At 36.5% G+C, this 14,448-nt stretch overlaps 1 protein-coding gene across 1 annotated transcript in view; it reads left to right on the top strand.

The window, feature by feature from the left end:
* Window positions 1–10,806: 10,806 nt before the first annotated feature.
* Window positions 10,807–14,448, top strand: part of LOC114646512 (serine/threonine-protein kinase D3-like) — a 48,330-nt gene continuing 44,688 nt past the window's right edge. Inside the window, exon 1 of the mRNA XM_051922108.1 lies at window positions 10,807–11,457. Within this exon, the coding sequence (XP_051778068.1) occupies window positions 11,287–11,457 (171 nt within the window). The 5' untranslated portion in view covers window positions 10,807–11,286. The remainder of the gene's footprint in view (window positions 11,458–14,448) is intronic.

The raw sequence follows: 14,448 nt of genomic DNA, 5'->3' as shown, positions 1-14,448 counted from the left end.
GTAACCAAGAACTAGACATGACCATGGCTTCCAAGATGAGTCTGTTATTTGTGTGATTGAGGTATTATTTGTGTTAATTTGTTCTTGTTATTGAAAATGCTTGGGACTGTCTGCAAAGAGCAAAACCATTTCAATTATTTTTACTCAGAGAATACTCCAGAGCAGTCACTTTGAACTCAGCGGTTGCTTGCATCTTTACTGTATGTTCCTAATCACTAATGATGGTAAATTTTCGTTTAAGATATTTTATAAAAAATATGCTAAGATATGGATAAATTACACTGTAATAAAAATGCTCATAAAGAAAGTGCAAATTATATACTGTAAATATTTATATACAGTTGTGGTGTTATGGGTCCACAGCTCTTCCAGCAAAGGCCAGTTTGTTTTTAAATGAATAATCACTGCGCTCGCGGCTTAGTGAGGGGGCGTGGTGTCTGTAGCGAGCTGCAGGGTGATCTGCGGTATGGGCGTTTCTCACCTAAGTGCACAGGTGAGGGATTGCCCACATCCGTGATTGTTCCTGTGGCTAATGGGCTGCACCTGCTATGTCCTGTCTGCATATATAGAGAAGCCCGAGACGGTTAGGGGGGGTAGTACAAGAAAAGAAAGGAAAGAGAACGGGAGGTTGTAGAAGAAAGCAGGAAGCAGGAAGCAGGGAGCAGGAAGCAGGAAGCAAGAGCAAGAGAGAGAGAGTGCACCGGTGCGAGTGAGTGAGTGAGCGAGCATGAACAGGCTCGCAGCAGCTGAATAGGCAATCTGGGTGTTAGGCCGACATCCCAGGCGCAGTAGTTGTTGTTGCTCCTGCAGAGTTGTATGAAGGACGGGAGTGACTGGAAGGTGGATGATTCTCCATGGATGGCCGCGGGAGTCAGGACTTGGGAACGTGGTATCCTCCACGTGAGAGCCTTGGCCGTTGGAAGGATATCCCAGGTCACTGTCAGAGGGAGCCGACCGGAGCCAAGGATCGGAAAGGCGACTGACAGTAGTAGCAGAAGTAGATAGAAGGTCAGCTGCAATGATAGCGTCTCTCCTGTTGAGCAGCCCAGATGGGAGTAGCAGGGGAGCCGCCAGGGTAAAGGAAGACACCGGGCTTGTCACTTGTTTTTTAAAGACTGCTTCCTGTTGAACGTTTTAACCTTGTTTTAAAGGATTGTTGTTTTGTATATTTTAACCTCAACATGTTTCGTTTTAAGGATTATTTATTTATTGAACATTGCACTACTGCACTTGATTTGAACATTGTTGCACTTTGTTTTCGTTGACTGTTTGAATTAAAGCACTTTGCACTTTTGAACCATCCCCTTGCTCAAATGTTATTGCCTCACTGTCTAGCTCATCGGTGACATTACCGATGGTGTTGGGTTCAAGGGCTCCCTAACAGAAGATGGGAGCATGGAGCCGAACCCGCATCGTCACAACAGTACCTGCAAGTTACATACACAAATCATAAACAATCATCATTTTAGGTATTCAAGGTGGACACTAGAGTTGTCTTTCTGGATTGAAAATGTGCAGTATTGTGCCAGATTATGAAAAATAAATGTAATGTGTAATTGCATAATGATAATGGCTTTATTAAATACAAACAAGAATACTATAGATCAAGAATGGATATACAGCTACTAAAATATTTAAGGCACACATGTTAAAACATGAACTGCTTCATACAAATAGACCTTTTACTTGTGATTTAAGATATGTTCATTAGTCCAACCATTTAAAACCAGTACAGGATTGTGAGAAATATTAATCTATTTCATTACAATGCAGTAAAGACATAGGGCCAGTCTCAGATGGTACACCTGCTCTTTGCAGTTCATACTCAACAAAACTACCTAAGAGAAATGTCCTTTTGTTAAAAGGTAAACCAAATTACTGTGGGAATAGGAACTGAACTATGGGAATTGAACATAGGTTGCAAGAGAATGAGATCACAGCAGAAAAACTCTTTCATCATGGACCAATTTAGAGTTACAGTGTAACATTCTGTATAATGTAAAATAAGAACTGCAATTCAGTATATGTTTTGAACTGCCATGTTAGCTTCTACTTTAGCAGGAGCTAAGCTTAGTGAATGCAACTTATCCAATGTATGTATTATAGCTCAAGTAGAGTTCAGTGTAGTTCTGTTAAAAAGAAAAAACGGTATTATTTCAATCTAATAACTTTAATAAAAAAAGAATATTTAGTGTACAAGAAAAATGGCTTAGATACGTTAAACGTAAGATTAAAATAAATTATGTGACTGACTTCAAAGACACATAGTCCTGATTTCTAAAATAAAATTAAACATTCATTCACTTTAATTCTAGCAAGACAGCACACATACCTGAATATTCAAATATAGTTAGTTTATTTGTAACAGCCTTCATTATTTTAGAAAACTGAAATAAGACAGATCAATAAGTTATATTGTAAGATTTTAAAACACAAAAAAGTACAACTTGCAAACCTTTCAATAGCTGATTTTATCCCCCTTCCAACTCCCCGATCATACTCCCGACTCAAGCTGTGGGCTGAACAAGACAAAAACCTGAAACAAAAGCTAAAGGAAAGATTACTGATAATGTTAGCTGTACTATATAATGACTGAATATTTTTTCTCTGGTAACTGGCGATATTGCATTTGAAGAATTCAATTATTAACCAAGGGAACTTTTAAGAACTGGATAAATTATAACTGTTTACATTGTTTTCACAACTAGAATGATGTTTGCAGTACTACCATAGAAACAATTGAAATATCCTATTGAACAGATGATATAATGAGCAAAAAATAGTTTAAAATGTCTTCCTTTATGAGTAAAGCAGAAGAGTCAGCAAAGTCATTACTAGAGTAATTGCACTTGATTCTTTTATATTTCACCATGTCTATTCAGCAGGGGGTGCTAGATCACTGGTTGGAATAAGTTCTTTTTTTAATTGCAGCATGTTACATAACCTGAAACTATATAGATATAATATTAAAAAGCGATACCCCTCCCTTAGTGATACGGCAGTAAGAAATCACATAGGAGAAATAACTTATCTTTCTTTAATGATGATTTACGCGGCATAACAGACGAGGAAGCCATGACAAGACTTTTCACCGAAGTGGGAGCTCGATATATACAGTCTGCCATTTTTGTCACTGTGCTGGAAGGATTTTCCGGATTGGAAGACAGTATCTCCCATCTGTCCGTCGGCTTCAAAGGTGTGCCGGGCAACGTTCCAAGGTTTTATGCTCTTTCTCCATGTGCAGGCCCCCACTTAGGTAAATCATGCCATTCCAAACAAGGAAAAGAAGATCCAATGTCATGCTGACTCTATCACACAGAAATAGTACAATGCCCATTTTCGTAGTTGTCCCTTTCTTGTCTTCTAATGCTTGCCTAGCAGGTGTACATTATTAGCCCCTGTGTGCTAAATCTGGCCTTGTGTTAGCTGTACATGTGAGAAGAAGCACATTTATAAAATATTTTTTTGTACAGAGCACAGTGACATATTAAACATATAAACTACCCATGGCTAGCAGCCATTTCTATAAAGCATCAGAATGTTGCAAGGACAATCCAAACTTGAAGTTAGAACAAAAAGATATTTAAAGCAAGTGAACTAATTCTAAAGTTTTTTTTTCCTTTTTTTTTAATTTTATTGATTTTATTGTAATCATTCCATACAAATAGATCAATTTTTACAAAAAATAGGATTGAAAACAAATCAACCCCCACCCCTGAGAAAGACAGCATGGCCAATGGAGTAAAACTTAAAGCTAGTAAAAATAAATAAATTGATGCGTTTAATAGGCGGATAAAAATAAATGGAGAAGAAAAAAAAAATGGGAAAAGAATCTGCTTCCTTAGTGCTTTAAGAGCTTATTCTAAAATATTATTCATTAGATCCTGCCAGGTTTTGAAAAACTTCTGTATACATCCTCTAATTGAGAATTTGATTTTTTCCAATTTCAAAAAATATAAAACATCAGTTACCCACTGACTTAAAAAAGGAGAATTAGGATTCTTCCATTTTAGCAAAATAAGACTGCGTGCCAATAGTGTAGTAAAGGCAATCACAGTTTGTCCTTCTCCACTTCAAGCCCATCTGGAAGAACACCAAACACAGCTGTTAATGGGTTAGAAGGGATTGTGACAGCAAGGATGTCTGAAAGGCACTTAAAAATTTTAGTCCAGAATGATGGCCCAAAACATGTCACCCAGTGAAGCTGGAACTTGATTGCAGCGTTCGCAGGTTGGATCTTGCCCTGGAAACATTTTAGACAGTTTTAAGCGAGACAGATGTGCTCGATATATAATTTTCAGTTGAATAATTGTTTGCTTTGTGCATATGGAGCTTGAGTTAATTCCCTGCATTGCTATCTTCCACTCCTTTTCTGATATGTTAAGTGAGAGATCCTTTTCGCATTGTCCTCTTGGATCTTTGAAAGGGATGGACTTTAAAATAATTTTATATATTGCAGAAATGCTGCCTGAGTCCTAGAAACTGAGCAATATTTTTTCCAGCATAGAGGAAGGTGGGAGATGAGGAAAATTGGGCAGGTTCTGTTTATCAAAGTTGATAAATTTGAAGATATTGAAAGAAATGTGTTGCTGGAAAGTTAAGTTTGGAATTTAATTGTTCATAGGATGCAAAGATGTTGTCTATATAAAGATCTCTAAGTAATTTAATCCCAAATGTTTTCCAGGTATTAAAAACTGCATATGTTTGTGACCGCATATGAAAAAGGTGGTTCTCATGCAGAGGTGCCACAGATAAAAGATTCCCCATCTTAAAATGCTTTCTACATTGGTTCCATATTCTGAGTGAGTGAAGCACAATTGGGTTATTAGTATATCGGCGATAACTTGCATTAATAGGGGAACAAAGCAGGGAATATAAAGAAGTACTGTAGGATTTTATTTCTATTGTGCACCAAGCCTGTGTATGTTCATCTATTTGTGTCCAGGTTTTTATAGCTTGTATGTTTGCTGCCCAGTAATAAAACTGAAAGTTGGGTAGAGCCATGTCACCTTCTGCCTTAGGTCTTTGAAGGGTCGCTTTTTGAATACGTGGATGTTTTAAGTTCCAAATACATTAGGTTATGGTTGAATCTAATTGCTTAAAAAATGATTTATTGATGTATATTGGAATGTTTTGAAATAAAAGGAGAAGCTTAGGAAGGATATTCATCTTAAAAATGTTAATTCTTCCAGCTAGAGTGAGATGAAGGGTTGACCATCTATGCAAGTCTTGCTTAATTCTTTCCATACAGACAAATTTTGTTGATGAAGAGCTTTATGTTTACTTGTGATATTTACCCCTAGGTATTTAAACTGATCTGCAATGATAAAAGGGAAGGTGTCCAATCTAATATTGTATGCTTGTGAATTCACTGGAAAGAGCACACTTTTATTCAAATTAATTCCAAGATCAGAGGGGCATGGTCAGAAATAACAATAGCGTCGTACTTCGAAATTTAATCGTAGGCAAGAAATTATTACCTATAAAGAAATAATCAATTCTTGAGTAGCAATGATGCACTGGTGAGTAGAAGGAATATGTTCTTCAGTTTGTGTTTAGAAACCTCCAGGGGTCTTATAAGTTGTGGTCAGTTAAAAACTGTGTAATTGTCTTTGCAGTATTAGATGTCATCACCACTGTGACAGGAGACCTATCTAAGAGAAGATTTAAAACACAATTAAAGTCCCCAGCCATTATAATTTTATGAGTGTTCACATTGGGAATGGATGTAAATACATTTTGCATGAATTCCCTATCATCGACATTGGGTGCATAAACATTTATCAAAATCACTTTATAGTTAAATAAATTGCCCATGACCATCACATATCTCCCTTCAGGATCAGATACTACATCTGATGCTACAAATGAGACTGTTTTATGTATGAGAATTCCCACACCTCTAGTTTTCTTTGTAAAGCATTCGGGCACACACATCCAGACTGTGCAACAGCTTTTTTCCACAAGCCATCCGTCTTCTCAACAAAAAGGGACTGGACTGATAAACACACACACACGCACGCACACACACACACACACAAACATTATCACTTAGCTTAACTCAACTACCTCAAAACATTGAGATTGGACTGACTAATCAACACAAGCTTAAACACACTGACCTACACTACCAAACTATCGTACACACCAACCTGTAAATGCTTTCTTTTTTTGCACAATATCCATTACTGGTTTACTTTTTGCACTAACTTCTTTACTTCCTAATTTTTTTTTTTGCTGCTAAACTAAGAATGTTTACTGTTTCTCCACTACCTCAACTCATCACCACAACACCATATTATTATGTTACGTTTGTGTTTTTTGTCGCACTGTCACTTGTTGCTTTTGTTTGCACATTGCACGTGCACTTTGTTGTCTGCTGTCTGGTTAAAAAAGTCTTCCTTAGATAGTTAGTTTTTGTTGATTTATGCTGTAATTCATGTTAGGTAATTCATGTTAGGTAATTTATGTTAGGTCAATCTGTCTTGTCTCTGCTAGCCAGCTAACTAGGCCTCTTAGTTAGCTAGTTTAGTTTTTTCTGTTAATTTATGTTGTAAATTTATGTTGCATGTAGCACCTTGGTCCTGGGGGAACGTTGTTTCGTTTCACTGTGTACTAACTGTATATGGTTGAAGTGACAATAAAGCCTACTTGAACTTGAACTTGAATGGAACAATTGGCCAGTTCAGTCATTTTGCAACTGGAACTGATCCTTGCTTAGTAAGTGGGTCTCTTGTAAAAATACTATTTAAGTGTTTAGACCTGTTAGGTGAGAAAATATTTTCTTTCTCTTTAATTTGTGATTCAGGCCTTTAATATTCCAACTCTCAAAGTTAACATGGAGACATTGATTCTGAATTTTTGATGTCATTTTGTAGTCTTAACTGGAAGTGAGACAGCTTTAACCTTAATTTCCAATTTTCCCACGAGTTATTACCATGCAGCCTATTGTTACGTTGGTAATTATAATTATAAGGATTAAAAGGACAGATTAGATATAGCTTGCCCCCCCCCCATCCCTCCATTTTGCCTCCCCAAGTGAGGCTGGACCCCACTTCACAAAGTCCCAGTCCTCTGACATACCTAGAGACAAGCACAGAGTCTCTCACTAACCTCTTCACACTGTGGTCTGAGACCAGAAACTTCACAATGCACCCTGTCTTTTTTATGGTGGAATCAAGCCGATGTCATACACCAGACAGCAGTCACGAAATGCAGTCACTCATAGTGTTGTATTCATTTTGAACTTTTTACAAATATCAGATCAGAAAGGTTAAAATGATCATAGTGAGGAAGAGGTACCTTAGAGCAAAGCTGGAAATCTAGTCAGGACAAAGCTGATGTCAAAGAAAAGAGGACAAAAAATAAGTCTGAACAAATGCATGCCAAAAACCCTTGAAAAGAACTTGCCAGATAAAATAAAATTCTCTATTCAAATTGCTCTTTTTCTTTTCTATATCAAAGCAAAGTGCAAACAACTACTGAAAATTCAGCTTAAATAAGATGGCTGCCTAATCCATGTGCCCTTCTCCTATCACATTACATGCATGCATACATTTTAGGACATACTTTCTAGCAATGCATAATATAGTAACTAAAATTATGAAGATGGCAAAGTGATGGCATCATCAGTATAATTATCATATCACAATACTAAAAGAGTAAATAATGATAAACTAATAATATAAACAAATATAAGTAAACAAAAATGTTATGAACTTCACATATTTCTTAAAATCTCTACACTCTGTAAAACTTTTTTTCAGGTAAAAATACACACTAAAAGTTCCATAAATCAGGTCTTAATATTCCGTACTGAGCCAGAAGAATTTTGTAAGAAATGTTATGATAATCTTATTAGTTACTAAATTAGAGTATGGGTGAACGATTCCAAAAACATGATTAAAAGCCCTTGTTTACTTGGCTGCCTGTCATGCAAAGAGTAATGTATCTGCTTCTTTTCTCTTAAACTGAAGCACTCAGATATAGCATACCTGTTCCCTGTGTATAAAATATGAGTATAGAGATATGGACTAACACAGATCTCTGAACTCATTCGTCTATCAGGTATCCAGGGAACACACATATCTGTGTTTGGTGACATTCTTTCAAAATGGTTTGGCAGAAGGAAATTATAATTGATGATTTATTGCTGTCATCTACTGTAGTGATTCTCAACCTTTATTACTCTAAGCCTCTCCAGTGGACTACATACTGTAAATATGATATTTGACAAAAGCATATTTACTGCTAGTGCTGTAACACTGCTTGTATTTTAAAACATAATGCAAAAATTAAGATGTCCTTTCAAAACCACCCTGTTTGGTTTTATTAAATAAAAATAATTTTACTAGTGTGTGAATTTTTTATTCACAATATAAAATGAGTAGGCACTTCTTAAGAATAAATAACAATCATTAAAATGATTACATATTTCTGAAAATAAATCAAAAGTAAAATGCAAAATGCAACATTTTTATAACTTAGTTACAGAAGCTAATTTGTTTTCTGATAGCCAGGTCTAACACAACTGGAAATGTAAAGGTGTTTTAGTTCACTTTTAACAATTAAGTCAGAGGAAAAGGTGTGAAACGTTGGCCGGTCCTGACACAACCATGGCTTTATAAAGTGAGCGCAGCTGCGGTGTGCGTGATGTTGCCTTACCATCACCTTCATTTGACTGTCACATCTTTTGCGTCATGGTAAAATGCTACAGGTCTTTATGGCAGTGTATGTGGCATATCATCTTCTTTCCACTTTTTCTGGGGTCATTACAGCCTGTACCTGTATTTCAGAGTAGTATTATAGCTGCGGCTTTTAGGACACAAAATTTGAAGGTGGTCTTTGAAAAAACAGATAGTCATTGTAGGCCACATATTGTAGTTAACTAATACTTGGTTTGGGAAGAAAGCGCAGCAGAACAAGGAAGTAGATGCACTTAGCTGTTTATTTAACAAGTGCAAAATGATCAGAGAATAAGGCAATAGTAAAAGGAACCGAACTGGGAACTACAGTATTTACATGTAACTATAACTCCCTCATTGTTCTGGTCATGCGGACCCTAGCTACTTAAGTACCATTCAAAACTTCCTATCTGATTTGTAGCTCGCTTCTTTACTAAAGAGCTTTTGTCTGATGTTCTGGAACCAGGTCATGACTCCACCACCCACGTTTTCTTTCCACTTCAAAATGGTTTCCGAGACCCCACCACTCTTTTCTATACAGACAAAAATCACCCAGGCTGCACACCATTTCAATCCAGCTGATGTGCTCACTAACCAAATATTTTTAATACATATTAAAATTACTGAACTTATGAATGTCTGTAATTTGATCACAGACATACTTACTATTTCAATGATACATAAAATGAGAGTAAGTGGAGGCCTATAGCCTGGAAGCATTCAAACTCCAGAACAACTGCCCTGGAAACATACAGTATAGGACACTCCGCCTGCATCATCATTGAAATCAAGCCTGGAAACCAATTATTTTGGCATATCAGATACCAGTTAGAGCTGTTGGAACAAACAGCCGTAATGTTCCAAATTTTTAGACATGGATGTTAAAGGGGATGGGATATTCAACAATGGTAAAAGGAAAATGACATTAAAAGGTTATCTAGAAATTTGTTAAGGGGGCAGAGACCTTTAATTGTCTGTGTAGATTTTTCATGTTCTCCTCACATCCAATGAATTTCTTCAGGTACTCCTTGTTCTTCACACGTAAACAATGTGTGCATGGTAACAACTGGAAACTCACAAACTGTGCATTGTAGAAGTGTGTTTTACTAAAGCTTGCAGTAAACTATTGTCTCCAGTAGATGAATGAAATCAGAATGCACATTTGCTAAGGAACATTGCTTTCATTTGTACCGGTAATTGCTTTCAAGGAACATTGCTTTCAAATGTACATAAATTTAATGTATCCATCCACCCATTTTCCAACCCGCTGAATCCGAACACAGGGTCACGGGGGTCTGCTGGAGCCAATCCCAGCCAACACAGGGCACAAGGCAGGGAACCAATCCTGGGCAGAGTGCCAACCCACCGCAGGACACACAAACACACCCACACACCAAGCACACACTAGGGCCAATTTAGAATCGCCAATCCACCTAACCTGCATGTCTTTGGACTGTGGGAGGAAACCGGAGCGCCCGGAGGAAACCCACGCAGACACGGGGAGAACATGCAAACTCCCAGGTCCCCAGGTGTCTCAACTGCGAGGCAGCAGCGCTACCCACTGCGCCACCATGCCGCCCCATTTAATGTATATTACTCAGTTTACTTGTATGACATCCACGGATATAAGTAAATGCTATTTTTTTGTGTAGGGGCACACTCAACTAGTCTAAATGCATTTCAGTTCTTCAAAGATATGTTTCAAACCTTATAGCTAACCTAATCATGTATATTGCGTTTATTTAACTATACTGTATTTAAATATACTATAAGTCATATTTTCCCAATATATTCTTTCCAATCAAATAGCTGTAAATCATGATTACAGAATTCATCACCAGTGTGGAATATATGAAAGGGTTTAAATAAAACAGATTATTTTAATTGTATAATAAGCAACCGTTATGAAAAAGCAGTTTATAGGATTTGGGGGAGACTAAAGAAATCTACTCAATAAACTGTGCCTGTGTATTGTTGTGCCTGATATTTACAGTAATTCACTGGCTTTCAAACTTAAAAGATTTTCAATAGGCAAGGTGATTGGTCCTAAGACACTGAAGAAGTAAGCCGCCTTGGAGGCGTCATACTTAATTTTGTGCTTCCTTTAGGTGTTTTTTTTCATTCACGCCTAGTCCTAGAAATAGGAACATGATGCTGATGGTCGACGCGAAGGAAGATCGCAGAGCTGTCAATCCACTTTTCTGTATTAAAGAAGGATTACAATACCTGGTCTGAAAAAGACACTCGGTTAAACTGGATATAAAGATTTCTAAATTTGCAAGGTTGAAAACAAGCCGCTGCTCTTCCTGGAAGGAAGTTTGCCAAGTCGCTGAGGACTGTTTATATACTAGTGTCTCGATCGCTGAGAACCTTACAGAAAGACATAAATACGAATACTGCCAGTGCGTCATAATAGAACGGCACCTCTGTATACCATCGTCATTTTAAGTGATTACACTGGCAGTATTTTTCACATGCGTTACCTACGCTGTCACTAATATAACTTTCAGGCATCATTTAAGTGTGGCATGTAAGCTTACAGTCACTGCGCTAATAGCAGGAGCAGGTAAAAGCTGTAACAGGTGCTGACACAAATTTTGGAATGGCCAAACTTCCTTTAAACGTTTCCACCCCAAGCCCACCTTCACCCCCTTCTTTGATGCCGCTTATCCAGGTGCAGATAGGCCTCTTCCGCGAGGTGCTATTAATTCCGCGTTCACAAATTCCGTTTTCCATAGCAAAGAAACTCATCGTGGATGCTCTGGAAAAAAAGGTATGTTACTGTTGATTATAGTGTATTTTACAACATAAAAACTTTTATTTGTTTATAAAAGCTTAGAGGGTTTTATTTACACTTACCACTATGTGGAAACAATAAGGGCAATATATATTTTTTATCTTAACTAAGATGCATCAGTTAGTTATCCATTTATTTTACAACAATGATATATACCAGACATAGGTCCACTTGCCCACGGACTGTTAATCTCCGATGGGGCGATTTCTTTAAGGAGCATGGATTGTTTTCCATGTTTTGGCTTTCGGTCAAATATTCAGATTACTGGTGACTCACTGTGATTGTGTGTCTTATAATAGACTGCCTTCCAGGTCAGGACTACTTACCTTTGTCTTATATGACTCAAATCCATAATTATATTTTGTGTATGTCTTTACTGTCATTACAACGAAGTGACCAGAAAGGTACAATTTCATTGTACACTGAGCATAATAAACTTGAACTTTTTCTAAAATCTTTCTAGAACACTGATTAACACATATGTACAATTGCAATTTTTAAATATTAATGAGCCTAAAAGATTATATTTTATGAAAACATTGACAACCCATTACTTGTTTCTGAGCAATTTAAGTCAAAAGTAGCTGTTTATTTTTTCAGGCTCATCTGCCAATTAGGGACAAATCCCTAACTAAAACTGAACTTCCTGACTTCTTTTGCTACAATTGAAGTAAGTCATTTGGTCTGGTGACTGCTCTCCAACTGTAAAATAACTTCTCTTTTAGAAAGTTGCTAAGCCTAATACACAGCTGTAGGGACCACAACCTATTCAAGCAGCAGCGAGTACAAAGGATAGTGCACATTGGGTAAACTTGTGCACTCATTGAGAAAATATGCACAATCTACATTGGCAGTTAGAAGGGTGATATTTAAAACCAGTGTCCTGGAATACTTAAATATTTGGTTTTATCTATACGTACAAATTTTGGATACATCATCAGGGAGAAAGAGTGACACAGAACTAGTCACCAAAAGTACTGTAAGATATACTGTAGTGCACAGATGTCCCTTGAAGTATTATTTCTCAGTGTAACATTTCATTCGTCTTTATTGATCTCTTCTAACTGAAGACCTACGACTTCTCATTCTTAATTTCTCACTCACTTTCCTCACTGTGCTTCATCTCCTATACTATATTCTTACCTCATTACACTATTCTGTTAACTCAAATACTCTTTTCTATGTTCCTTGACTTGCATTTAATTTCCTGTCAAATGTAACATGTTTTACATTCAGAAGTACTCCAAGATTTTGCCCTTTATAACATTTGCAAAACAAAATGGTAATTGTACAACTGGCCAAAAATTATGCTGCCAGAAGAGATCCCATATTAAAATATTCTATGATATACCATTTCCTTTGCAATTTAAGTAAATTGCTACTAAATTATGGATTTATTTAAAGCTGCTAGCTATGTAATGTTCAACACAAGAGGTCTGTACAGGAAGCAAGAGAGGGGGAAAAAAAGAGGACTTTTTTGTTAATATTTAGGGAGCTCCAGGAGACAAATCAAACAGACAAGGTTGGTTTCCCTAGACAGCAGATTAGCTAAAATAAAATGGCTGTACATACAGTATAATGAGTCATTAAAACGTCAAGTAGAACTCAATCCAATAAATCCAACAGAAGCATGAAGTAAGCTTGAAGTAAAGCCATGATGAATCATGATTGAAAATTAATCCACTTTAAAAAAACAAACAGAAACAGCAGACACTAAATGATCAGCAAGCCAATTTTAAATAACATGGTCAATATGACATCACATGCAATACCATGTCAGTGTTGTGTGGATGACATTACCAATTAAATGGTAGAAAATGTTTAACTAAAAATAATATATAATCATTTAAATATAGACTTAACAGCACACAATACCTTATATTTTGAAAAAGAAACCTCCTCAACTGTGGACTCCTGTCAGGTTTCCAAGGAAATGTGTGATTAATTTGATGCAATAAAGATTAAAAATGGATGACCTTACCTAGGAAACAGAACTAATCCTCAGGATCAGTCTTCCCAGTGAATAAAATATTGTGCTCTGCAGGCCAGACAACACATGTCCAGTATGATTTTTACTTTCTTACTCCAGTTTGTGATCTACCATGACAGCATGAATGAGAAGTATATATACTAAGATACACTAAGAAACATTAAAGGTGTGGTGCACTTTACCATGTAAAGGTAAAGCCTACTTGTAAGCTGCTAGAGCTATTTGTGTAACTATCCTGAAGGAAAAATACATCTAGGAACCAGCTTTCATGACAGAACCTTCAAGTACATTTATTGAGCATACAATCAAACTTGCTGAATAATCTGATACAAATGATGACATTGAGAAAATTTCTAATTAGTTTCCTTCTGCTTCAACAGTTTCCACATGCTCTGATAAAACTGATTTACAATAAACAACTAAATATACCAGGAGCAGTGATAGGATCAAAATTAAATGCTTAAAGTGGGAGTTTATAACAACAGGCACATTCAAACTCAAATATCACAGGGAGCAAGATTTTAGACCATTTCAAGAGTATTTAGCAAATGGAAGAATATTATTCTAATTAGTCTGGAAGTCATTAATATTACAATGTGAATATATTTCCACATTTTGACTAACCCTTTCTATTCGTCCACTAGTTTCTTGACGATATTCGTAAAATTCAATGTAATCTCTAATTTAGCATAAAACCTCCTCCCAAAACCAAAGCCTTCTATCAAATAAATAGACACTAGGAAGCCGTGTAATTTAAATAATTCGGTTACCAAAATTTCTGCAACCTCTCCAGCCGTTGGTAACTTTTTTAATCAATAAAATGAGTTACTTTTGAAAACTGGTCTATGACTATGAGTCATGTATTAAAATTATGAGAAGGAGAACAAGTGAAGATTGTACAGGCATCTGGCCTGAAAAAATCCATTAATACACATTTTTTTTAAATATTAATGGAACACATGGGCACATTTTCAGGA

Source organism: Erpetoichthys calabaricus, chromosome 1 (assembly GCF_900747795.2).
Source record: "Erpetoichthys calabaricus chromosome 1, fErpCal1.3, whole genome shotgun sequence".
Taxonomy (NCBI): Eukaryota; Metazoa; Chordata; class Cladistia; order Polypteriformes; family Polypteridae; genus Erpetoichthys; species Erpetoichthys calabaricus.
This window is presented reverse-complemented; position numbering and strand designations above follow the sequence as displayed.